At 33.9% G+C, this 26,839-nt stretch overlaps 1 protein-coding gene across 1 annotated transcript in view; it reads left to right on the forward strand.

Moving 5' to 3' along the window:
• The window catches only part of pcsk6 (proprotein convertase subtilisin/kexin type 6), a 70,007-nt gene that overhangs the window by 19,988 nt on the left and 23,180 nt on the right, over nt 1–26,839 (forward strand). Inside the window, exons 7-11 of the mRNA XM_026267010.1 lie at nt 4,883–5,055; nt 6,196–6,408; nt 9,776–9,876; nt 11,598–11,701; nt 13,509–13,626. Of these exons, the coding sequence (XP_026122795.1) occupies nt 4,883–5,055; nt 6,196–6,408; nt 9,776–9,876; nt 11,598–11,701; nt 13,509–13,626 (709 nt within the window). The remainder of the gene's footprint in view (nt 1–4,882; nt 5,056–6,195; nt 6,409–9,775; nt 9,877–11,597; nt 11,702–13,508; nt 13,627–26,839) is intronic.

A 26,839-nucleotide genomic window follows, 5' to 3' on the forward strand; every position in this document is an offset into this window, starting at 1 on the left:
TGATTGAGCAACAGGTTTCAGACACAGTCGGAGCAGATAAGACCAGATTATTCCGCATGTGTGCACAGGATTAAAGCGGCGAGAAGCCCGCGCTCCTGTCCGCCTCTGCTCGGAGAGTTCATTAATTTAGTGGACAGCGAACCGACCGACATTCATGTGCTCGTAAGCAATTAATCCTATGAAAAGGCCGATCAGTTTTAATCAAAAAGCGGATTTCATGATATGCCATCAGCCATCTGGGACCGTTTTGTTCAGACTCACAGCTGCGCTGAAAGACATGAATATTTCTTTATTGTACTCGCAGGTGGCAGGACTGACAAATGCATCCTTTGCTCGGACTTGGCGTGGTTTCTGTCCATCTTGTTCCAGTTGCACCATATGCCAAATGCGTAAAGTTTAGCGATGCAACTGTGAGTACAGGATAGGGCAGCATATGCAAGGCTCTTTATTAGGAGCCAAGTGAGAGTTGCAATCATTTGCTTTCATTCATTGTACCAGTTGGCACTGGAGCCTGTGGCACTGAGACTTTTACACCAGAGCTCCGTCAGAATCAAATAATTTCATAACCCACACTGTTTGTGGACCCAGTTTAAAAAATATTAAAATCCACAACAGATGAGATATTAAGAGTGTTTTTTAAGCTGGTGCTAAAATACATTTACATTTGTCTAACAAACTTATAATTTTAAGCACTAATTTGGACTGTTGAACACACAAATTAGGTGTTGATAGAGTCAATGTAATGTTTACATTCATTTAGTCTCTTCAGCACAAACCACAAAAACTTCTACATAACAGAAAATCTTTTAAATGTCAAACATAACAGCACTGAACACTAACAGGTGTTTCCCTTCACTAAAAAAACACTGGATTTCTGCATTCACTCTCCTTATCCAGTCCTACACAAAGCATATGGGAACTAATAATCCACTGACCGATTTCCAAGTTAACAAGACAATTTGGTTAAGTAATTACAACTTAATTTAAAATCACTTAATGCACAATTTTTAAAGTTTACATTCCACACAATATTAAGCTAATGTAACCAAAAAGGTTTAATTAAGTGAATAAAATTGAATTTTAACTTGCAACTAGGGATGCATGATGGCCGATAGCCGATACCGATATCTATTAATTTTTAATTTTGGTTAGTTTTTAACAAGAACTTATTTGTTAGAATTAAATAAAAAAATAATAGTTATTTAATAATGACAATATATTGAAGATTTGAAAAAAACTGTAAACAAACTATATTAATCACTGCCTTACTTAAAGATGCAGTGCTAACCTTAACATTTTATTTTATGATTTAATATTTGTTAATGGTCTAAAGCAAAAGAGTTGTACAAATTCTTTAAGAGCTCATCATTTGTTTAAAAAATATAATCTATTACACATTAATGAAAAATCGGTATAAATAAAATTATTTAAGTGTCATGTTTGTGATTTTTTTTTTTTCATGCAAGCTATAGCTTCTGACCTTTAAATCAAAACATACTCATGATTTATGGCATGAACTACTTCTTTATTTAATCAGAAACACAATCTAAATTTTATTTGTGTATTTTGCTTTAATTTTATTAGAAGTAGGCCAAAAGCAACCCCTACAGAATTAAAACTTCTTATCGAACAGGCATTAGGACCGGTGGATGCTACCGCTGCACGTGTTATCACTGTTTACTCTATCATACAGCAAATGAGTCATTCTGTACGTGCATTCTCAGTTTAAATGCAGCAATCAAAACAATGAATACAATTACCATTCAGGCAAAACTTTGCATCAAGAATAAACCTCAATGCTGACTGGATCTAATCACTCGGTTGAAGCGATCTAATCGCTAGCACACACTGAGCACATGTGAGTTAATATATTCATCTTGGCAAGTCATCAGCATAATTTTTCATATCGGGCCGATGCCGATATTTACATTTAAACCCATTTTCAGTAAATTCCGATATTGGTCCGATAATATTGTGCAATAATTTAGCTGTCAATACCTCTCCTTCTATAATTTACTGTATTTATAAACTGTTTTAAAAAGTATAGCTTTTGCTGGTTAATTCACTAGATTCGTCACAATCTTGGATGCAACACACATTGTTTTTTCACTACTCCACAATTTCTCATCAAATGGGCCTAATGTTAATGACAGACAAAAGCTGTTACATTAATTTTTTTTTAAGCATCCACATTTTCTAAGCTAAGTTTCTAAGCAAAACAGCTCTAGTTTTTCTCACACCATATGAGAGAACTGAGGTGTTTATTTACTACACAAAACTATGGTGTAGTATTTACTTTGAAACTATTTTCATTCAGGATTTGTTAGTAAATTTCACAAATAATAACAAAGAAGTGGCATATAACATTGAATTAAACATTACATTTTGAAGTAGAAAGAAATGGTTCAATGAAATAGTATTTTCTTGGAAATATACTATAATAATCTATTCATGTCACCTTTTATTACTATTATATTATTTCAATATAGTGATTTAAACTGACTTCAGACCTTTTTTATAATTTTATTTTAAAACAGTTTTTCCAATGTACATTGTTACATTGCAATTAAAATATTTTAGCCTGGAATAACGTTTTTATCACTAAAATACAGAAAAAACATTATTAATCAAAGAAATATCCAACACATTAATCGATTACCAAAATAATCAACAATCATTAGTCGCAACTGTTGTTGTTATTGTGTACTGGGATAGAAAAGTGTTTGTTGACTGGATTAGCAACTTTTTACATAATTTATCATCTGCCAGGTAAACATTTTTTAAGTCTGTTTTCCTCAGTAAGCTGAATGATCTTAGGGGTTAAAGAGGATTTTAAGGTTAAATGCCATTAATGACCACATTTTGAAGTGGACAGATGATTGACTCATTCTTCATTAAAATGCTGGCTGCACATCTTGAAATAGATCTCAATTGCAAAGTCCTGTCAGCAAAATATTCCTCTTAAGAATTGCGGAGTGATGTTTTAAAGAGAGTTGGTCATTTTTCCAAGCCAGATACAGACAGATTAGTACAATGAAAGACGTGCTTTAGGTCTTTTGGCTCAGCAGTTGACGTTTTTCCCTGCTTAATCACTGAAAGCTAATACGTGTCAGATTCAAGCCAATGACTTCATCGCCTTCTAATGACATTTCTAATCTGAGCGGCCTCGCCTTGGCTGCCGTGTAGAACTTGACGTCCTTTAACCGTAATTAGAAATGCAGAAATGATTCGTTCTTCTGCTCTGCGGTTCAGAAAAGTGTTTACTCGATGCTGTTTGAGAAGTCGAGAAATCAATTTGAGGTGTAATGCAGCTTGTTAGAAGTGAGAGGAATGATAGAGAAGTGTTAAGCCTCCTGCGTTTTTTCAGAGGTGTTTCAAGGAAGGAAAACTCTGTCACATACAGCGTGTTGCGCATATGGTGTTAGAAATAATAACACACACACATTCTCACACTATAGCGCATTGGAAAACAAACACACACATGTTTGTTATTATATTATGGCAGACTTATTGACTATCTGAATTAAGCTGATTCATTATGCCTGCTCATTTCAGAAGTCCATCAAAGATCTTGGCTGGTGTCTAAGAGGTTGTAGGTTTGAACCCAAACTATTACCATTGTGCCATTAGGCAAAGCACATAAAACTACACCGTAAAAAAACATTTTTCAAAGTTGTAAACAAAGATCATTGGAGTATGTTTTCCAAGAAAATACTAGTTCAGTCTTTCTATACAAACATCTTGTTTAATTTATTTTGTTACTTATGGAAGTGCATTTATGCCACAAAATGCCACAAAATAATTCTAAATTCTGATTTTCTGAGTATTTGAAGTAATTATTTTTGTTTTCACCACCAAAAAAAAAAAAAAATAAATACCTTTTATCTCACAATTCAGACTTTCTTTCTAAGAAGTGTGAGTTTATTTCTCAAAATTGCTAGTGATAAGCTCACAATTATACATTTATGTCTGATAGTTTTTTTGTTTATCTCACAGTTTTTATTTTGTAGTATTGCAAGCAAAAAGTCTGAATTATGAGATAATTGTTGCAGTCACCCTCTTTTATTTTTTTATCTCATGGTGGAAACACGCTGACCTAGATCATATATCAAGATAATTTCTTTGTAATTATTTGTGAGATGTACTAGAATTTTCTGAGTATAAATTGTTTCAAGGTAAAATGTCATAAGTAAAAGGCTTACTGTAGAGGCTTTGGATAACATTTTCAGCTAAATGAATTGCATAGCTACTAGACTTTATTTTTACACCTATTCTCTCAAGGCTTTCTTCTTTGAGAATAAAGAGCAAGTAAAGGAAATTAAGCTGTAGTTCAAAAATGGAACGAGGAGAAAGAAGCATCTCATTGCTGCAGAGGACAATAGACTTTAATTGCAAATTTTGTGTTCGTTAGTGAACATATGGCATTTGATTCTGTGTGGGTTTGTATGTCAGTCTCCATTTGCTCTGTTGCATGTATAAAAATCATCACTTTTATATTAGTCACACCAGGTTTAAAGCCCAAACACTGTTGGTTCTTGCATTTTGGACATTAAATGGAATGTTTTGAAAACCTGAATAGCTTTTATCTTTGTAAGAGGTCAGTCTGGGAATTGAGTTCATACAAAACTATAAAATGGCTCAGTGACACTTGGATTACAGTGCACAAGTCCACTAGACTACTTTTATGTCACTTTCATGGTGTATTTTGGATCTTGGCAGTGGAAATCACCATCTGTTTACATTGCATGCAAGCTTGGATCTTATTCCTAACATCTCAATTTGTGTTTCACAGAGAAAAGAAAATAATACAAGTTTGGAACGACATTGGCTTGATTATACAATGACTACATTTGTTCGTTTTTGGATGAACTTTTTCTCAAAGGTGTCCGAATGCTTGACGGAGATGTGACTGATGTGGTGGAGGCCAAGTCTCTGGGAATAAGGCCAGACTACATCGACATTTACAGTGCCAGCTGGGGCCCCGACGATGATGGGAAGACCGTGGATGGGCCGGGGCCTCTGGCCAAACAAGCCTTTGAACTGGGAATTAAAAAGGTTGTTGTCTCAAACTCGCACACAAATTGGAATTTAGCATTGAGTAACTGTCATTGTAAGGTTTGTAAAATTTTGTGCCGTCAAATGATTAATCGCGATTAATCGCGTACAAAATAAAAGTTTTTGTTTACATAATATATGTGTCTGTGTGCTGTGGATATTTACTATATATATATATATATATATATATATATATATATATATATATATATATATATATATATATATATATAAATACAAACGCATGCATGTATATATTTAAGAAAAATATTTTTATAAAATAAATATTTTTATGTATAATATAAGAATATAAATATATAAATGTATATACATGTAAATATTTAAATAATATATATTCTCTATGTGTGTGTATTTATTTATATATACATAATAAATATACACAGCACACACACATATTATGTACACAGAAACTTTTATTTATGATGCGATTAATCGTGATTAATCATTTGACAGCACTAGTTAAATTTAAGACTTAATTGAAACCACAACATTTGAAGGGAAGATTTGTCTAAAGCTGATCTGGACTAGTATGTTATGATGGTTTTGTCAAGGTCTGGGCAGTATGATAAGTCTTATTGCCATGTTTATATTACTATAACAAATTACTATTATTACTTATATTACTATTACTATATGAAAATATCATCATATGTGACCCTGGAACACAAAACCAGTCATAAGGGTCAAGTTTTCGAAATTGAGATTTAAAAATCTGAAAAATATGCTTTCCATTGATGCCGAGATACAACTATTTGAAAATCTGAAATCTGAGGTGCAATAAAAACTAAACATTGATAAAATCACATTTAAAGTTGTTCAAATGAAGTTCTTGGCAATGCATATTACTAATCAGAAATTAAGTTGTGATATATTTACCGTAGGAAATTTACAAAATATCTTCATGGAACATGATCTTTACTTAATATCCTAATGATTTTTGGCATAAAAGAAAAATCAATCATTTTGACCTATACAATGTATTTTTGTCTATTGCCAGAAATATACCCCAAGCGACTTAAGACTGGTTTTGTGCTCCAGGTTCACATATTGTAATTAAAAAAAATGAATAGAAAATAAATGATGCGAAATTAGCGCTGGTGTTTTCATGTGTCTCTGCAGGGCCGTAAGGGTCTCGGCTCCATCTTTGTTTGGGCGTCTGGTAACGGGGGCCGGCAGGGCGATCACTGCTCCTGCGACGGCTACACCAACAGCATCTACACCATCTCCGTCAGCAGCAGCACGGAAAACGGCAACAAGCCCTGGTACCTGGAGGTCTGTTCCTCCACCCTCGCCACCACGTACAGCAGCGGAGAGTTCTACGACCGCAAAATAGTTAAGTCACATAGACATCTGTAAGACCACAACAACAAAGCTCAATTGTTCCTGAAAACCATTTATAATGTTATTCAAGGCTTTTTGGAGCGGTACTAATTCGACAATTCATATATTTAATTAAGGTTAAACCTCTTTAAGCTGACCAAGGCTGCATTTTTGTTCAAAAGTACAGTAAAAAACAATAATATTCTTAAATATTTTTACAATTTAAAAGGACCATTTTGTATTTGAATACATTTAAAAATGTTATTTATTCCTGTGATGCAGTGCAGAATTTTTATGATCCTGATTTGCTGCTCAAGAAATATTTCTGATTATTATCAACGCTGAATATATATATATATATATATATATATATATATATATATATATATTTATTTTTTTTTTTTTATTTTTTTTCAAAGTTCAGATGAACAGCAACAGTCTTTAATGTCATTTTTTTATCAGTTTAAAGTATCCTTGCTGAATAAAGTATTGATTTATTGACTTAATTCTCGCAGTTTTCATATTCAGCCTCTTTCATAATATTTTGCACATTGTTGGGCCTGTGCATCTCATGGTAATCAGTAAAATACTGCAATTGAATACTATTTAGGACATTTTGTTTACTTTTGTACAATAATCAGTTTTGTTGCTCTATTGTGATGCTTCTTGTGCCCTGAGGCAAAACCGGTTGAGATGCACTGGAACAGATTGAGCTTTTCAATTTCAAAAGCGCACAAGAAAATCTTGTTTTTCAAGATATGACCCCTTTAAGCGTGCATCCCTGTGTACTCCATTTGTCTTCTCCATCTGTCATCTACTCAACCTTTTGTCCTCATCTTGCTTTCAGCCTCGTAAATATGTTCTCTGCTTTATTGGCTCGTTTGCTCTCTTGATGCCACATATTGTTTCCTACAATTCATCTCAATGATTTCTGACACATTCTCCTTTTATTTCCTCCTTTACCCCTTTTTTAAGTATTAAACATCTGACCATTTATTTCAATAGATGTGCTGTTAGATTTAAAAGCAGTCAGATGTGGTATTTTGTATTTATTTTTTGCCTTATGGCTGTAAAAAAGAATTGAGAATCCCAACACTGATGCAGAGATCTATCATCTTTTGACCAGAAATGCAGCTGTATATGCATGTTACCAGGAATCTACCAAAACTCAGTCATCTTCTGTCCCAGATCCTGTTGCTCATCCTGCTAATACAGCCGCGCTCTTGTTGTTTGGCTCTTTCCACAAATATCTACTGATGAAATGAGATGGTTGGAAAAAAGACTGGGACTAAATGTTTGGTCTGGCACCCATACGCAGGGAAAACCGCTGGGTGCTATCAAGAGGATAAAGAGAATCTATTTTTTTTGTGTGTGTGAATTCGCTTTCTTTTCCAGCAGCGCAGATTATGACATTATCCTTAAGAATGACTACTGTGGGTTTTTGCTTTTCTTTTGGTGTTTGGGTTGTAGTTGAGGGCTTAAGAGCTCATTTACATTTGCATGACAGGATACGTACTTCTTTTTATCCTCTCACATAAATTTTGTTTAGTTTTAGAAATGATTTAGTAAACATTAGTGTTATATGGCACATTTGATACCCAGTTGCAATTCAAAGTGCTTTACATACGTTAGTTAAAATATTTTATCATAGCAAATGATAAAGAAATAAAATGAGAAATAAGAAATAAATAATCATTTATAATATAATTTTTTTATGTCTAGATCAGTAAGTGTTTTCAACTCTCAGATGATTCAATCACTCAATGTAGTTTTTCCCTGTTAAAAACGTACTATTCAGTGGTTTTAATCATTTTCAATGATTTTTTTATTGACTTTTTAATGATAATTCTTCTTTGATTTTTTTTAAATGTCTTAAATTCATTCCGATGAAGTGGTTAACGAAAGGTCTGTTAATACTTTTCTCACATGTCTTGAGAAAATGTTAAAGTCTAGTATTGTGTTGTTTATTTCCTAACCGCCGTTTTAAACACGGAAATAAACCCCTGACACGCACACATATCGTACACGAGCATATGTCTCCAATCTCAGCATCTTCCTCGGGACCCCGTCGGTGGCACTGACCCCATTAATGTTTGTCCTTTTGAGAAACACCAGTGTAATCAAGCTCATGTTTGATTGAAGACACACTCGAGCGCTCGCTCTCTCTGCCTGCAGGCTACCAGAGCAGCTCTGTGGGTGACCCACTGTTTCCCAGAAAACCAGAACGACGAAATATTTACAGAGCACTTTGCAGAAAACCGCTCGTCCCGTCACAGTCACGGAAGCGCATTCTTTCAGACGATAGCTCAAAGTTTTAAAGGAATAGTTCACCCACAAATGACAATTCACTGAACATTTACTCACGCTCAGGACATGTATATGTAAATGAGTTTGTTTCTTCAGCAGATTTGGAGAAATGTAGCAGTATATCACTTGCTCATCAATGGATCCTCTGTAGTGAATGGGTGCCGTCAGAATGAGAGTCCAAACAGCTGATAAAAACATCACCATAATCCACAAGTAATCCACACCACTCCAGTACAAAAGTTAATGACTTGTGAAGACAAAAGGTGCATGTTTTTAAGAAACAAATCCATCATTAAGATGTTTTAATCTTTTTCCTGTGAAAAAGTAGTCTAGCCTGAATCAGGAGAGAAATCTGCATAGATCAAGCACCATTTACAAGTAAAAAAGTTCAAAACAAACAAATGTGGGTGAATTTTGATGTGAAAGGACTAATCGAGGAGGCTTTTACACTGTTATTATCTGTGTTTAGTATTGTCCTTTTGCATTATTGACACACTGTTTTTCTCTTTAATACTGTAAAGCTGCTTTAAAACAATCTTTATTGTTAAAAGCATTATATAAATTAAGGTGACTTGATTTGAATTGACTATTATGGATTATAGACTCACATTTTGGCCAGGAGTGGTGGTTTTAAGTTAAAACGTCTTGATGATGGATTGTTTCTTACAAACATGCAGTTTTTCATTTCACAAGATGTTAACTGATGGACTGGAGTGGTGTGGATTACTTGTTTTTTATCAGCTGTTTGGACTCTCATTCTGACGGCACCCATTCACTGCAGAACATCCATTGGTGAGCAAGTGATGTAATGCTACATTACTCCAAATCTGTTCTGATGAACAAAACAAACCCGTTTACTTCTTGGGTGGCCTGAGGCTGAGTACATTTTCAGCAAATTTTCATTTTATTAAGGAGGATTTGACTTTTTGCCTAAGCAGAAAGCATGCAAATCTAGAAGACCTGCTGTATCTGTTAATGAGACTGAAAGGAATGAATGGGAAAATCCATGTCCACTTTTCTGCATCTAAACTGAAGTTGTTAACTCTTTAATGCTCTGTGCTTCTGGTACCAGGTGACCACAGACCTGCGGCAGAGATGTACTGATGGACACACAGGCACCTCTGTATCTGCACCCATGGTGGCGGGTATCATCGCTCTCGCTCTGGAGGCAAAGTCAGTTTTCACTTTCAACAATTTTGACATAATTTTTCCATAAAACAGATGCAGAAAGCTGCACTGCTTCTATATATGCCGTTTTTATATTTAATGTTTTATTGGCTTAAAGAGACAAGATCTTTTGAAAAAAAATCATGAAACTAATCTGATTCAGCTGTAAAGCTCAATTCAATTTAAAATTAGTTCTAATCTGATGCAGTCAAATCTGAAGTATAACTGAATATTTAGTGTCTTTTACATTTTATTTGGTGACATCTTAAATAAATGATGACAGAATTTGTATTTTTAGGTTAACTGTCCCTTTAACACTTACACTTCATAATTACTCCTCAGTTCTTCTGCAGTGGTGTTTTAGTGTCACATATCTGTCTGACTGGATTTATTGTGTGCATTTTTAATTGTTTAGACACGTAAAAACAAAGGTTTTGTAGACAAATATATAACTATTATTATTATGAAACCCTAGCAACTGTCTTACAGCATTTACATTTGTGACCCTGGACCACAAAACAAATCTTAAGTGTCAATTTCTTTTCCGAAATTGAGAATTCACTTTACACTGTATGAATAAATACACTTTACATTGATGTATGGTTTGTTAGGATAGGAAAATATTTGGCCGAGATACAACTATTTGAAAATCTGGAATCTGAGGGTGCAAAATAAATAAATAAATAAATAAATATTGAGAAAATTGAAAAATATTACTAATCAAAAATGAAGTTTTTATATATTTATGGTAGGAAATGTACAAAATATCTTAATTGAACATGATCTTTACTTAATATCCCAAGGATTTTTGTCATAAAAGAAAAAATCTTTCATTTTTACCCATACAGTGTATTGTTGGTTTTTGCTAGAAATATACCTGTGCCACTTATGACTGATTTTGTGCTCGAGGGTCACATATATGCGTTCGCAATGCCCTCATAAAAAGGAAGAACTTTTCATGCTTATTTGAAATTCAGTCTTTTTCATCTGCAAGAGTAAAGTAAAACAAAATATTAAGGAAATTGAATTTGAACTTAATTTTCCATTGGATTCCTTTGTCTTGCTTTCTGTCTGGATCCTCTGCTTGTGAAGGCTTTCAGGACTGCAATTCAATTTAGAATAATCATGTGTGTGTATATTATGGTTTCAGCTCTCAAGACTATATTTACATTTGAGGCGTGATGTGTGTATTTTATATTGTTGAACAAAACTTCATGTAGTGCTAGCCACAGACTTTCAAAACCGCTAATCTATTTTAAAAGTATCACATAAGCAGGAGAACTTACTGACATGATCTTTCCATCTATTTATCTGTGCCTTTACATTTATGCATTGAGCAGACACTTTTTTCCAAAGCAACTCACAGTGCATTCAGGCTATACATTAATTTTATTTTTTTACTAGTATGTGTGTTTCCTGGGATTCGAACCCACAACCTTTTTGTGGTGCTAACCCAATGCTCTACCACTGAGTCACAGGAACTGAGAGTCATGAGATGGATGACAGCAGAAGTGAAATAAAGCGACAGTATTATAGAGAGGTGCCTGCTAGGATGCAGTTGTTACACTAAAATAAATGAGGGGCCCAAAAGCCCCTACAAACAGAGCCTCTCAGATGGAAAGCAAAAATGGACAAATACAAAAATGAAATAGCTGTTGTTGTACAGAGGACAGTAATTTTCAATAGAGCAATTAAACTTGAAAGCCTCATAAAAAGTCTTGTTTCAGTCCTCTGATAACCTGGAGAGATGTCCAGCATCTTCTCGTGAAGACGTCCAGACAGGCTCACCTCAAAGCCAGTGACTGGAAAACCAATGCAGCCGGGCACAAAGGTGAACTGAACCTAAAGTACATATCTTTATGATATTTACACTGTTTAAATGTAGATGTGTGGTGTATTATAATTTCTTCTCCTTTTTTTTCCAGTCATGATGTGATATGATAAATTAGATTTTATATAATGGTACATTTCTGACACATATGTCCAAATGCATGGTAATACTATGGAACTTTTTAGAACTCTTTATTTTTAGTGGAATAGAACATCAAGTTGTTTTTTGGAATGCATGAGCATGGCCATAGCCAGGCTTTGAAAATTGGTGAGGTCCAGGTGGTTTCTATTATAACTCCCTTATTATAGAATTGTGATATAATACAACTATATATACACTAACACTTGAAAAGAGACAGTAATTTAGATGTTTTTGGAGAGATGTTCATTTTTAAATCATACCCTATTTATTGCACCAATGTATGTTAATATTTTACTATATTTATGGGGTGTGGAATTTTTCATGCAAGTTGCAACCATACATATTGCTGTTATAGATTTTATTTATAACCATTATATACCTGCTAACTTTGTCTAGTGCTCTTATGAATGTTTATATCATGATTTGTGAAAGTTTAACTACTGAATGACTTAGCATAGACTTCTTAATGGCCAGTGTTTGCATATCTTATTTCATTCTGTACTCTAGTGCGGAGACCTGTAGAACAAGTAACTTAGTGTTAGACCTATGAATACATTTTTTTTCAAATATTTTGGATATTACATAAGATAAAGTTATTGCTGCCCCTAAACTGCAACTTCCTACTTTATTAACTTTCTAAAGTGTCAAATTAAGTGGAAAAACGAGTCAAAAACACTTATAATAGCTGGATCTAGCAACACAGAGGCTGCGTCTCGTGCTCTCGCTAACAACTCTCCAAAGACTCTTTCACTTCGGAAGCGTCTCGCAGCGATCATTTTCATACCACAGATGCTAACCATTCTGAATTATACATGCAGACATTCATATGAGGACTCTAGCAGCAAATTAGTCAATCAGAGAACAAATTTTATTTTCGAACATGAAAAATTTACAGAGGTCCAGACCTCGGTGAACTCATAGCTGGCTATGTGCATGATATTGATCCAATATTTAATTTAATTGATTATTTTAGTCTTGTTTCCCTATTTTTAAATGTTCATAAACCAACATTAATTTAAGAAATATTTATTTATTTATTTTGTTAGTTATTGTGTAAGATAATAAGACTTAAAGGGATAGTTAACCCATAATTGAAAATTAAGTTAATTACTCACCCTTAAGTTGTTCAAACCTGTATGAGTTTCTTTCTTCTGTTGATCACAAAAATACTATGTGAAAAAAAAGCATGAAAAAGCACAAAATATTCATATGAATGTTGGTAACTAACAAACATTGACTTCCATAGTACATTTTCTCCATACTAAGTCAATGGCTCAACGGATGAAAGAAACTTGTTAAGGATACATTTTGTAAAAAATAAAAATAAAAATAAAAAATAATCCCAGTGGCTTAAGAAAAATTAACTTGATTTAAGACATTCTCTGTAAAAAAAAAAAGTGCATTTGTCAAATAATTGTCCTTTTTTGATCAGTTTCGTATTTGCTGTCTTTAAAAATGAATGTTTTGTAACATATCAGCAATATCTGCTTTGCACCCTAGATATTAAAATCAGCATTTAAAACCCATATTGGTGACACTAGTTAATACAATTTCAGCATTAATGTCTTTTGAATAAGTTCATATAGTCTTATTTGAGTATTCAATATATTCTGCTGTCTGTAAAATCCGTACCTGGATAATATTTGGTGTGTGTGTGTGTTTGTAGTCAGTCATCTGTATGGCTTTGGTTTGGTGGATGCCGAGGCCATGGTGGTGGAAGCCAAGAAGTGGAGAAACGTTCCTCCTCAGCACACCTGCAGCAAAACCTCTGACCGCAGAACCCGGTGAGGAGATACTCACTGACTAATAAAACTCGCTTCTACTCAATATTTGAAGGAAATGAATACTTATATTCATCAAGAATGCATTCAATTAATCAAAAGTGAAATTAACAACATTTATAATGTTCCAAAAAAAACTTGTTTTCCATTAAACAATATCCATAAACCAAAATCAATTTAAAGTATTAATTTTTTTATAAACACAACTTATTATTTATAAAGCACAACTTTGTTTTCAAAAGTGACAATAATAGGAAATGTTTCTTGAGCAGCAAATCAGTATATTAGTATGATTTCTGAAGATCATGTGACACTAGACTGGAGTAACGATGCTGGAAATTCAGCCTTGCATCTCAGGAATGAAAATGGTTATTTAAACTTGTAATAATATTTCATAGTTTTTGCATTATTTGCTGTATTTTTGAACTAAATTATTATCTGCACAAACTCAAAGGTGATTCTGTGTAGGGTTTCTGCAGGTCTTATGCCCTTCCATAAATTAAAGCCTTAAAAATATCTTAAATCAGAGAATAAAGTCTTAAATTCTTGAAGTCGTTGCATCAGTTTTGTCCTTAAATTTTCTTTAAATTGACATTCATAAACCCTGCAGGAACCCTGATAACAAATGAATGATCCATCACAAATGCTATAAAACGTGTTAAAAACACAAGACAGAAACTGTATATGTGAACCTGGCCCACAAAAATAAAATCCATCATTTTGATGCATACAATGTTTTTTGGCTTTTGCTAAAAATAAACCCCAGCGTCTTAAGACTTTGACAAGTTGTGGTTCAGGCTCTCACACAGACAATATAAGACACACACACACACACACACACACACACACACACACACACACACCCCTCCCAGTAACTGTCTCATATCATTAGTTTAAAACACCTCTAATTTGTAAAACACCCCCAATCTACTGATCCGTTTCCAGACCCCATCTTCACCCGTGACCCAGTTGAATCTGGACATCTCTGCAGCAAATTCTTCTTTTTCATTTCCAGCGATATCTGATTCTGATGGGAATAATTAGAGGCATTTATTTCCATCAGGAGGGCAGTGGTTGGAACTGGAGCATGTCTAAGCATTGTTAGCTCATAACGTGAATCATCATCGGGCTTCAGAGAGGGACGGCGTGTCGCGCTGCTCTGAAGAGCGATGTACAATCAGCAGACGTGTCGAGACGGTCCACTTGAGCACCATGAATCACTTACGCATTCAGTGCAACACTTCAATTCTCAATTCAAATCCCCGCGATATAACCTGTAAGAAATTACTGAGGTATTGTGGCAAGTTACTGGGCTTTATTACAAAATGGCCATATTTCCAGGAATATCTCAATTTGTCGATGCTGTTGCGTATTGAGCAGACACCTCCTGCATACCAAAGTAGCACAGATGTTTTCTGCAAAACTTGACTCATTTTTGTTTGGTCAAACTTGTCTTTGATTCAGTACTATTTCTATGTTGGTTTAGGGAATTAATCAAAAGTAGTTACAGTGTTTCATTTTTATACAGTTTTATTTATACTACTATTCATTAATGTTTTGAAAAAACATGTATTATTATTTTAATTTGAGTATTTTTATATACTTTTATTATTTTTACTTCTATATAGCCCTGATTGAGTTTTTAGTTTTAGTAATTTTATTAATTAAACTTATTTTGTTTGTTACTTGCCAGGGAAACATTTTTAATTGAAATCTTTTAAATTTCAAGTTTTTCATCTAATATTTATATCTTATTTTAGCTTTAATTCAAGTAATGGAAATGTTTAGTTTAGTTTATTTCAATTAACGATAACAATAATAAAACATTATATTTCTTATCTAGTATATAAATGAAAAACCATGACTTTATAAATGTAGTTTACATTTTCCGAGTAGTGTTTTTTATTTACAGTATTTATTAATGTTATCACTTTTTACATTTTAGTTTATAATAATTTTTTATATACTTTTGTCATTTTTTGTATTATTAATATTTTTGACATTTCTTTATTAGATTTATTTTGTAGTAATTTTAGTACTTAAACTTCATTTAATGTTAGATGTCAAGGCGACATTTCAGTTTTTTTTGTTTTATTCTAGTTGTTTAAGTTTAAGTTTATCGTCTAATATTATATTGTAGCTTCATTTTATGGAGCCAGAAGAGTCTCAATAAAGATAAATGCACACACTACAGTCACATATGCACACATAGGATTCATACATGCACACACATAATTCATAAATACACACACAGGATACACAAATGCACACAAAATTCACAAATGCACACACAAAATTTAAAAAGCACAGAAGATTTACAAATGCATACAAAATTCAGAAATGCACACAAAATTCAGAAATACACACACAATTTAGAAATGCAAACAACATTTACAAATGCACTCAAGATTCACAAATGCACAGGACAAGATTCACAAATGTATTTCTGATGCACACACACATATATCTTGATTTACAAACTGCTTGCGGTCTGTGAACTTCACTGCATTTGTGTGTGAATTTTGAGACTCCCCTGACTTGGCTCGACACACAAATGCCTTTTTTTAAACAGGGAATGATCTGCAACCAATCAGATATCTCCCTTGTTTTAGCCAATCACAAGAATGCACCCCACTTGGGGGATTGTTTACTTATAAGCCAATCACATGAACGTGTTCACACAGCAATTGTATTAAATTGTATGAAAATACAGATGTTTAGATTACAATTCAGGTTTATTTTTTAATATTTTTTACTAAATATAAATTTAAAAATGTCTCAATACATATAGCCCAGTGACTGCAGAAAAAAAGTTAACCATGGATTCATAAATTTGCAATAGGCAATTATTTCATTTTATTGAAATATTTTAATGAAAGTAAAAAAAAAAAATGTTTAAACCTTTTTGAATATTTAAATGTATCTAAATATTCTTTTGGATGCAATATAGAAGTCACTTTTATTATAATATTCAGTCCCTACATGAAGAGAGAGTCAGTGGTCCGCTGCGAGAGGAAAGTGGCTCTCTGGCTGCGAAAAAGTGGGTCTCCGGCTGTCGTTCGCTTAGGAAAGTGAGTTGATCGCTGCGTGAGGAAAGTGAATCGTTCGCTCAACTTCGCTGCTTGAGGAAAGTGAATCGTTCGCTGAGGAAAGTGAGTCGCTCGCTGGGTGAGGAAAGTGAATCGTTCGCTCAACTTCGCTGCTTGAGGAAAGTGAATCGTTCGCTGAGGAAAGTGAGTCGCTCGCTGGGTGAGGAAAGTGAGTCGTTCGCTGCGTGACTCGTGAGGAAAGTGAATCGTTCGCTGAGGAAAGTGAGTCGCTCGCTGGGTGAGGAAAGTGAGTCGTTCGCTGCGTGACTCATGAGGATAGTGAGTCGTTCGCTGCGCTAAGTGGGTCGCTGGCTGCGCAAAGTGAGTCGCCGGCTGTGTGAGGTAAGTGAGTCGTTCGCTGAGGAAAGTGAGTCGTTCGCTGCGTGAGGAAAGTGAGTCGTTCGCTGATTGGCTTATAAGTAAACAATCCCCCACGTGGGGTGCATTCTTGTGATTGGCTAAAACAAGGGAGATATCTGATTGGTTGCAGATCATTCCCTGTTTAAAAAAAGGCATTTGTGTGTCGAGCCAAGTCAAGGGAGTCTCAAAATTCACACACAAATGCAGTGAAGTTCACAGACCGCAAGCAGTTTGTAAATCAAGATATGTGTGTGTGTGCATCAGAAATACATTTCTGAATCTTGTCCTGTGCATTTGTGAATCTTGAGTGCATTTGTAAATGTTGTTTGCATTTCTAAATTGTGTGTGTATTTCTGAATTTTGTGTGCATTTCTGAATTTTGTATGCATTTGTAAATCTTCTGTGCTTTTTAAATTTTGTGTGTGCATTTGTGAATTTTGTGTGCATTTGTGTATCCTGTGTGTGTATTTATGAATTATGTGTGTGCATGTATGAATCCTATGTGTGCATATTTGACTGTAGTGTGTGCATTTATCTTTATTGAGACTCTTCTGGCTCCATATCATTTAAGGTAATGAAAATGTGTTTCAATACTTCTGGTGAACAATAACAACATTTATAGTTATTGTTTTATGTTTCTGTCATTTCAAATATTTATAATTTACTCTTTCTCGCTCTTTGTATTTATTTCAGTTTTAGTTTGAGTTATTGAAATACTTCAGGTTGTATCAGTTACTATGCAGTGCACCTTGTGCTTTAGCTGGAGTGTTAAGTTGTCCTGTTTGCACAAACTGTGTTCGTCTCTCTGTGTTTTGGATGGTGGTATTATTTCACGCAAACACAACTGTGCCACACTGCCACCGTGTCAGCACAGAGCCGGCAGATCACGGCCCGAGCGGGAATGTGTCGGTCACACAGACCCGGAATGTTTGGCGTCGTTTGCTGCAGCATTGTTCCGAAATGGAGTTTGAATGCACGACTGTTCTGTGTGGCCTAATTTGAACTGTGATGTCCCATGCTGGCACGTCTAACTACTGATGTATATTGAAAGGGATTTTCTCTCCTTTCATATCTGGCCTCAGAGGATGTGCTGTCACTGCATTGAAAGGCAGATTATGGTGGTGATCTGTTGAAAGGCATGATGAAACACTGTGACCTTAAAGCTTTATACCGTTTTGTTTTACTACAGTTAAAGAGAAAAATCAGCATTTTCTTTTCTGGCTTACTGCATTGCGTATTTCCTTTAATAATGGATGTAATTAATAAAATGGTTATCAGGAGTGTTTCATCCCTATCAGCAGCAAGTACAAACTTGATTATTTGTGAAATCTAATTTAAATAATATGGGGGTGGAACACATTTGCATCCAAATGGTAATTAATTTGCTCTGAGTTTGAACCTAAAGTGCTGCTATTAACTGCTTGATCGACTGAATTAGATTTTGTGAAAGGGTTTGTGTAAGTTACTTTTAAAAACTAAATCTCTTCTGCTCCCTAAGGTTGTGTTTATTTGATTAAAAATGCAGTAAAAACGGTAATATTTTGAAATATTATTACAATTTAAAATAACAGTTTTCTAATATAATATATAATATGAAATGCTATGTATTCCTGTGGTGCTGAATTTTCAGCATCATTACTCCAGTCTTCAGTGTCACACGATCCTTCAGAAATCATTTTAATATGCTGATTTATTATCTTATATTTTTAAGCTCAGAAGTACAGTTTTTTTTTTACAAATTGTTTTTTACTTGTCATTTTTGATCAGTTTAATACATCATTGCTAAATGCTAAAAATTTATTTATATTATTTAATTTATTTAATTTAAAATGCATTTTTTAATTAAATATAGTTGGATACAATGCAACACTTACTTTTGGCCCACTGCCTGTTTGTTTACGACTCAAACTGTGATAAAACACAGTCTATACTTAAAACCAAAACACTGTGCAAAGCAACACAATAAGAAAACACTGCTAGTAATAATCAGAACATACTGGATGATGAATATACTGTTGTGTAGATCTGCATTTCACTGAACTTTGCACTGGTTGATCAGTGCATTAATCTTGTGTAGCATCAACACATTCGAACTTGAATTCAGGCCAGGGCATTAACTGATGCATATTATTCACATTTTGATGTATATCTTTAATGTATTGTGTCGATGACATCATCTGCCCTCTATCAAGGACGCCACGTGGCTTGATTTCTCTTCCTCTGTATCTAAGTTCACATAATTTGCAGTGTGCGTTGAAAGAAATCGATCATCAAAATGAAGCAGCAGCTATTGATCGTCTCTGGGGGCCTCGTGTCTGACCCGGCTGATGCGATTAAAGACCTGTCAGCACATCTCTCCATAAACTCTTTAGACACATGCCAAAAATGTTGACATTTGCCAAGAATTGCCCCAGGTTCGACAGGTAGTTTTATATATATATATATATATATATATATATATATATATATATATGGTGGTTGGTGCTCGAAGTGTTTAAAAGTTCTGGCTGATAGCAGAAAGGTTTGGCTTGAATCTGGCAGGAGGTAATGGATCACTGTGTGTGTATATACAGTACAGACCAAAAATTTGGAAAAACCTTCTCATTCAAAGAGTTTTCTTTATTTTCATGACTATGAAAATTGTAGAGTCACACTGAAGGCATCAAGGGCTATTTGAGCAAGAAGGAGAGTGATGGGGTGCTGCGCCAGATGACCTGGCCTCCACAGTCACCGGACCTGAACCCAATCCAGATGGTTTAGGGGTGAGCTGGACCGCAGACAGAAGGCAAAAGGGCCAACAAGTGCTAAGCATCTCTCTGAGAACTCCTTCAAGACTGTTGGAAGACCATTTCATGTGACTACCTCTTGAAGCTCATCAAGAAAATGCCAAGAGTGTGCAAAGCAGTAATCAAAGCAAAAGGTGGCTACTTTGAAGAACCTAGAATATGACATTTTCAGTTGTTTCACACTTTTTTGTTATGTGTATAATTCCATATGTAATTCCACACGTGTTAATTCATAGTTTTGATGCCTTCAGTGTGAATCTACAATTATCATAGTCATGAAAATAAAGAAAACTCTTTGAATGAGAAGGTGTGTCCAAACTTTTGGTCTGTACTGTACTGTGTTTATATATATATATATATGCTGGTTGGTGCTCGAAGTGTTTAAATGTTCTGGCTGATAGCAGAAAGGTTTGGCTTGAATCTGGCAGGAGGTGATGCACTGTGTGTTTATACATATATAAATGTTATTTTACTCATCCTAATGCTCGGGGAAGTTATGAACAACATGAACTTTACATTTTTATCTAAGTTCCATGAAATTGTCAGCATGATTGATTGTCAATGGAAAAAAAATGCTAATATGCTGAAAATGTACTCATTATTACACCATCCAAGATGAGCATGTTTTTTGGGGGGGAAATGAATGGGAGTCCAAACAGCTGATAAAAACACCACAACAATCCACAAGTAATCCACACCACTCCAGTCCATCAGTTGACATGTTGTGAAGTGAAAAGCTGTGTTTGTATGAAACAAATCCATTATTGAGGCATTTTGACTTTGTGGTGTTGATTGCTTGTGGATTATTCTGATGTATTTATCAGCTGTTTGGACTCTCATTCTGACGGCACCCATTCACTGCAGAGCATCCATTTGCGAGCAAATTATGTAATTCTACATTTCTCCAAATCTGTTGTGATGAAGAAACAAACTCATCTACATCTTGAATGTAAACTTTCAGCAATTTTTCATTTTTAAACTATTCTTTCAAGTTAACTTTTCCTTTTAGGAATAAATCACTGATTTAAAGCATTTTGACGGGTCCTATAAAAAAAAAAAAAAAAAAGCATGTTGCATGTTTTGTTTCTGTTGCAGAAAACACTTGTTCTGAATACTTTCAGATGGACTACACATTTAAAAGCAGGCAAGAATCTATATAACTGCAATAAATCATTGTAAATAGTCTCTGTTTGAATGGTATGGGCTTGATAGGCACCAATATTTGGGTTAGACCAAGATGACCATGATAAAAAAAAAAAAAAAAACAGGGCAGGTCAAAGACGTTCTGTTGGTTTCCGTTTGCTTTATTAATTGCATAGTAATTCATCATTTGAAATCTAACACAGGTTTCTAAAAGTAAGCGTGCTATCAAAAGTTTAAGATGTCTCTCCAATAAAACACAGGCATGTATTAAATGAACAACGAATGTCGTCATGTGCGTAATCACTCAGATGCACAGCAGATGTTTTCTTACCTCTCCAGATTCAGAGGAGGCGTCAGATGTAGTACAGTATGTACTGTACTGTGAACAGGGTAAAAACTACAGGCCACCCGCGCTTCTTAACTTTAAAGGAACAGTTCACCTCAAAATTTAAACTGCCATCATTTACTCTCCCTCATGCCTTTCCAAACCCAATCCGCTTTCTTTTTTTATCTGGAACACCGGAGAAAAAAGGACAAAAATCATAAATCTACATTAATGTTATTTATGCAACATGGGGGTAGTGCGTTAGAGTTTTCTCTCTCGTCCTTTGCTTGTAAATAGCTTGTAAATGGGTGGTTCATTATAGAGTTTTTCCCTTCGCAGCAACCCTAATTCGTTTTTTCATATATTGTCAGTTTTCATTTGGATTTTATTTGGTTTCAGTAATTTTGTGTGCTTGTATGTTAAGACTTTTTTTAGTTAGTTGTCAAGGCAACATTTCTAATTGTCAACTTAAGTTTGTGTCTAATATTTGAATAGAAATTTTATTCCTACATTATTTAATGAAAAACTAAATATAGTTGTGGTTTAGTTAACAACTGCAACATTATTCAGAGGAACTTTAATGAAATATACCATATGTTCAATTTTATATTATTTGAATAAGTTTAAGGAAGTTATCGCCATTGTTGTTTTTATTTAAAATTTATTTCATTTAGTTGTTAGCTTTGATGTATATTTATTACAAAGGCAGTCATAGTTATGATAATGCTAAAATATTTGTTAGTTTCCAAAACATAATTTTATATTTTTCTTTAATTCCTTAAAGTTTAAGTTTTTGTCTACTGTTTATACTTCATTTTGTTTCAGCAAAGCAAATAAAAAAAAAAACATTTTAGCAACTAAATAAAAGTCTAATAATAAGACAAACGCTGTTCTGACTGTATGTAACTTGATCATGACATCTGGTCACCGGACACAACAGAAGAACATGTTGTTTTAGCAAGTTCATCGAAACATGATGAACTTGATAAGTTTAATGACAAGTCCATCCTGTCTAAACTGTGTTTGTGTTGTAAAGATGTCAGCCTTTTTTGTTTGCAGCCGTTCCTCTGAGAGCGTTGCCCTTAAAGCAGCAGTTGTGATATTGTGACAGGTTACAAAAGTTTAATTTAGTTTTCCTGAAAAGTCAAATATTTTTCTGTCTAACACATTTGTAGCGTTCCCTCTTTTGTCTTATATGTGGTGATTAATCAAATGCACGATTTCCATTGTTTTATCAAGATTAGTGATCTTAAAATGTGACTTGCTGCAATAAAATGTAGAAAACTGTATCGTATATGATACAAACAGTCATTATTATTTTAGTAATGTTGATGCAGTATTATAGAATTTATTGCTATTGTGAATTAGCTTTCATTTTCCATTTTCATTTTTATAGACATGTTAACAGTAAAAAAAACTTTTAAGTTTGGGAGTAAAGTAAAACATTCTCTGATCCAAAAAGCACTTTGCCGAATGTATCCCCCAAAATCCTGCTAATAGATTAATTACATTCATTGCAGTTTTATTGCAGTCAGTACCTTTGAAATGGGACTTGCAATAAAATGTTAAAACTGTGTATTATTTTCCTGATGTTGCTCCTTGCTCTCCTTTGATTTTGTTCATCATAAAAATGGACAAACAGCCTGATAACATTGAATGACTATCCAGTCCCCTGCTGTGCTGGCTTTCTTTAAACCATTAAAACATCTCTGTGTGTGTGTGTGTGTGTGTGTAGGGCTGGCTGTGTGCTTGGCCACTGATATTGATCATAGATTGGGTTTTATTTACAGCGTCTCACGCTTGGATGGCTATTGAGAGGGACTGAGCCTGCGCTTCCAGTCTCATTAGCTTGGCTGCCATCTATCGATTTACAGGCTCATTCCTTTGGCTCTATGAAGGGAAAAATGTAATGGCTGCGTGCCATAAACAGTTGATGAGTAGATGCATTGTTTGCACTCGTTTGAGTTGTTCTGTTGAACCCATCAGTGCTTTACATACAGGAATCAGTTATCACCGTATGAAGTGTGATGATGATGGTGACTGTAAAGACTGAGGCTTATAACTAGTCTTATTTGGCAAAAAAATAAAAAAATAAAATGTGTGTTTTTGTGTGTATACATACACACAAACACATGTGTATGTAAAGTACATTCTTAAATATAAGTTATATAAATATCTATTTATATAGTATATATATTTATATAACAGGTTTTTTATATAAGTTTTAGTTAACAGTTACAACACTGTTCACTGTGACTTGATTTCATTTAAACCTTAAAATGTCAAGATATATTACAAAATGTAGGTGCATAATGCGAGAAAATGTAAAAATAAATTAAGGAAAAATGCAAAAATGTGTTACAAATATTTAGTATATAGTTGTTAATTTATTTATATTTGTAATTTGTTATTTTAATACATTATAATTATATATTTAAACTTTTTTTATTAATTGTTACTTTCAATATTTCTAATATATAATAATTATATATTAAATATTTTGTATAATCATTTAATATTAATATAATATTATTAAATATTTTTGTAAATGATTAAATAAATATTAGCCAGTTTATTTGATTTTTATTTTGCATTTAAACCCAGGGAAATGTGTGGTCTGTGGATGCTGTTTCTCCCCAGGTGTCAGCTGAAAGTTTCACTGCAAGCTGTCATGTTAAATTGAAGAGTTGCAACCTTCTGTTTTAAGCGTGTTTTCCTTTGAATGTCAGTCACAAGATTGAAAGGAGGCTGCGGCACAGTCTCCAGTGGGTATATTTCTGGGCGATGCTGCTTCTGAACGTGTGCTAAATAATGGCTCAGACCTCTAGTGACTAATTTTGTTGCCATCTGTGCACTGTTGTTTATCAGCACACCAATAAAATGCCGCAGATGCCATTATAAAGCCGTTGAAACGGTGTCGCTCCCGAGGAAAAAAGTCTTTAATATCCAAAACAAGCTTCTGGATTGACCGAATAGATAATCCTGCAGTTTAATGAGCCACGAAACGGCATTGTGGAAGAGTAAAGATCACAATGTGTGTGCTCGGTTTATTATTTTTCACACTATTAAGGCCAAGGTTATGTGTAATAAAGACACTTAGATGCTTACGATGTGATTTAAATGAATTGGGTTGGAATAAAATGAACAGGTCAGGCAATTTAATACTTTTTTATTGCTTTTTTCTTCAGTTTAACAAGCCCTGTTAGGGGTGTGATTGATGCTCTAGCTGCACAAAGGATTATGGGAAATGTAGTTTATTCATACAAACCTGTCACATCATAAACCAGTAGTGCTGTTTTTCCAGTTTGGTTGCTATTCTTAATGAAAAGTACACAAAATGTACTAAGATCTATATAAATATTTATATAATATAGTGTTTTCTATTAAATATTTTTTTAAATGCATGCAAAATATTCTTACAACTATAAAATATCAAAACTATGAATATGTATTTTTAGATAATTTTGTGTGTGTGTATATAAATATAGATATACTTACAACTGTTGAATATAAAAATGTATATAATATTTAGGCCTATTGTATATAATAATATACTGTGTGTGCTTATTTAAAAAAAAAAAATTATTTATATAAAAAAACATAAAAATTATTAACAATATGAAATATGTAAATTTTAAATGATAATTTATATGTAGTATATATACTGAATTTGTAAATCTCCAAATACATCATATCAAAGTATATTATTTATATAAGGATGAACCTGTCATTTTGTATACTATGTGTTGTTTATCTAGTTTTATTGCTATTATTATGAACAATATACAAAAAAAGCATTTAGCCTTCTTTATTGATCTTTAAATAGCATCTCCAATATTTAAATTTAATTTAAATTTTAGCATATTAAAATGCATCATTATAATATTGTGGTGTTGTTTATGTATGATCGCTCTGTCATGCCTTCACTGTAGCAGTGATTTTGTTCACTACAGTAAGAGATGTAAATAAAGTCATGTGGTCTTTGACGGTGACTCAAAGGAGGCAGGACTTTCCCAGAAGACCACTTGTCCTCAAAATACACTACTTGCCTTAAGTTCAGCCATTTATCTTGTTAAGAGGCATTTTGTCTCTGTTGTTTTATAACACGAGTCCCTTTACTCCAGATGTGCTTGAGGACAGCCGGGAAGAACTGGGAGATTTTCTTTTTAGGCAAGCGGTTACTGAAAGCAGCCGTAATTTATGTCACATGCGTCATGTAGAGAATGTTATTTATTTCGTTATTTTAGTCGCCCTCATGTCATTGTGATTTTCTTCTTATTTTGTTCCTTCTGTGAAAATGTTTTTTATTCTGATCTGCAATTTTTCATACTTTTGAATTTGGATACTGATGGTCATTGCCAATCTGTATAAAAGAACATAAATACAGCATAAAAGTATCATCAAGTAGCTATAATGGAGGTCTCATAGAGTTTAACCCTGAAAGACCTAGACCATTTTTGGGGCGCCTGACACACCTGCACTTTTCTTTGTTTTCAGACCTATTCTAGCAGTCAGCATCAAGTGCCATATATCATTATAAACAGGAGAACTTGAAGTTTAAGTCTAACTAATTTAAAGTCCAAATTTTCAATTCAATTCAATTCAAGTTTATTTGTATAGCGCTTTTTACAAAACAAATCGTTACAAAGCAACTTTACAGAAAATTATGTTTCTACAATATTTAGTAGTAGCTAGTAGTTTGTGCACATTTGACAGGATTTTAGAAAAACTAAAAAATAATAATAATACAAGACGTAGTCAGCTAGACGATGAACTATCAATATTATTAATTAAGTTATTATATGATTAAGTCACACATTTAGGAATAATTGTTAGTTCTGTTTGTTCATTCAGGGTTAGCATCATCTGGGGTCCTCTGAGGGTCAGCATCATCTCTTCTCAGGTGTTCTGGATCCAGACTGGAGCTTGTGTAAATCCTAGTTACCACGGGATGTGAATCCCGTGGCAAAACATAGAAACAAAATACAGACATCATTAGCATAGCTGCTGATCCAACAAAGTAAAATTAGTTTAACCCAAGCTAATGAATAAAAATGCACCTTTGATCAGATGCAACTACACTCACAATTAAAAAGATACATTATTCGAATGCTTGGCGAAAGAGATGTGTTTTTAATCTAGATTTAAACAAAGAGAGTGTGTCTGAACCCCGAACATTATCAGGAAGGCTATTCCAGAGTTTGGGAGCCAAATGTGAGAAGGCTCTACCTCCTTTAGTGGACTTTGCTATCCTAGGAACTACCAAAAGTCCAGCGTTTTGTGACCTTAGGGTGCGTGATGGGTTGTAACGTGGTAGAAGGCTAGTTAGGTACGCTGGAGCTAAACCATTTAGGGCCTTATAGGTAAGTAATGATAATTTGTAACTGATGCGGAACTTAATAGGTAGCCAGTGCAGAGACTGTAAAATTGGGGTAATATGATCATATTTTCTTGACCTCGTAAGGAAAAAAAATTCCCCTTTTTCCCTTTTGTTTTCTCTAAGAATTCATATA

This window comes from Carassius auratus, chromosome 7 (genome assembly GCF_003368295.1).
Source record: "Carassius auratus strain Wakin chromosome 7, ASM336829v1, whole genome shotgun sequence".
In the NCBI taxonomy this organism is placed as follows: Eukaryota; Metazoa; Chordata; class Actinopteri; order Cypriniformes; family Cyprinidae; genus Carassius; species Carassius auratus.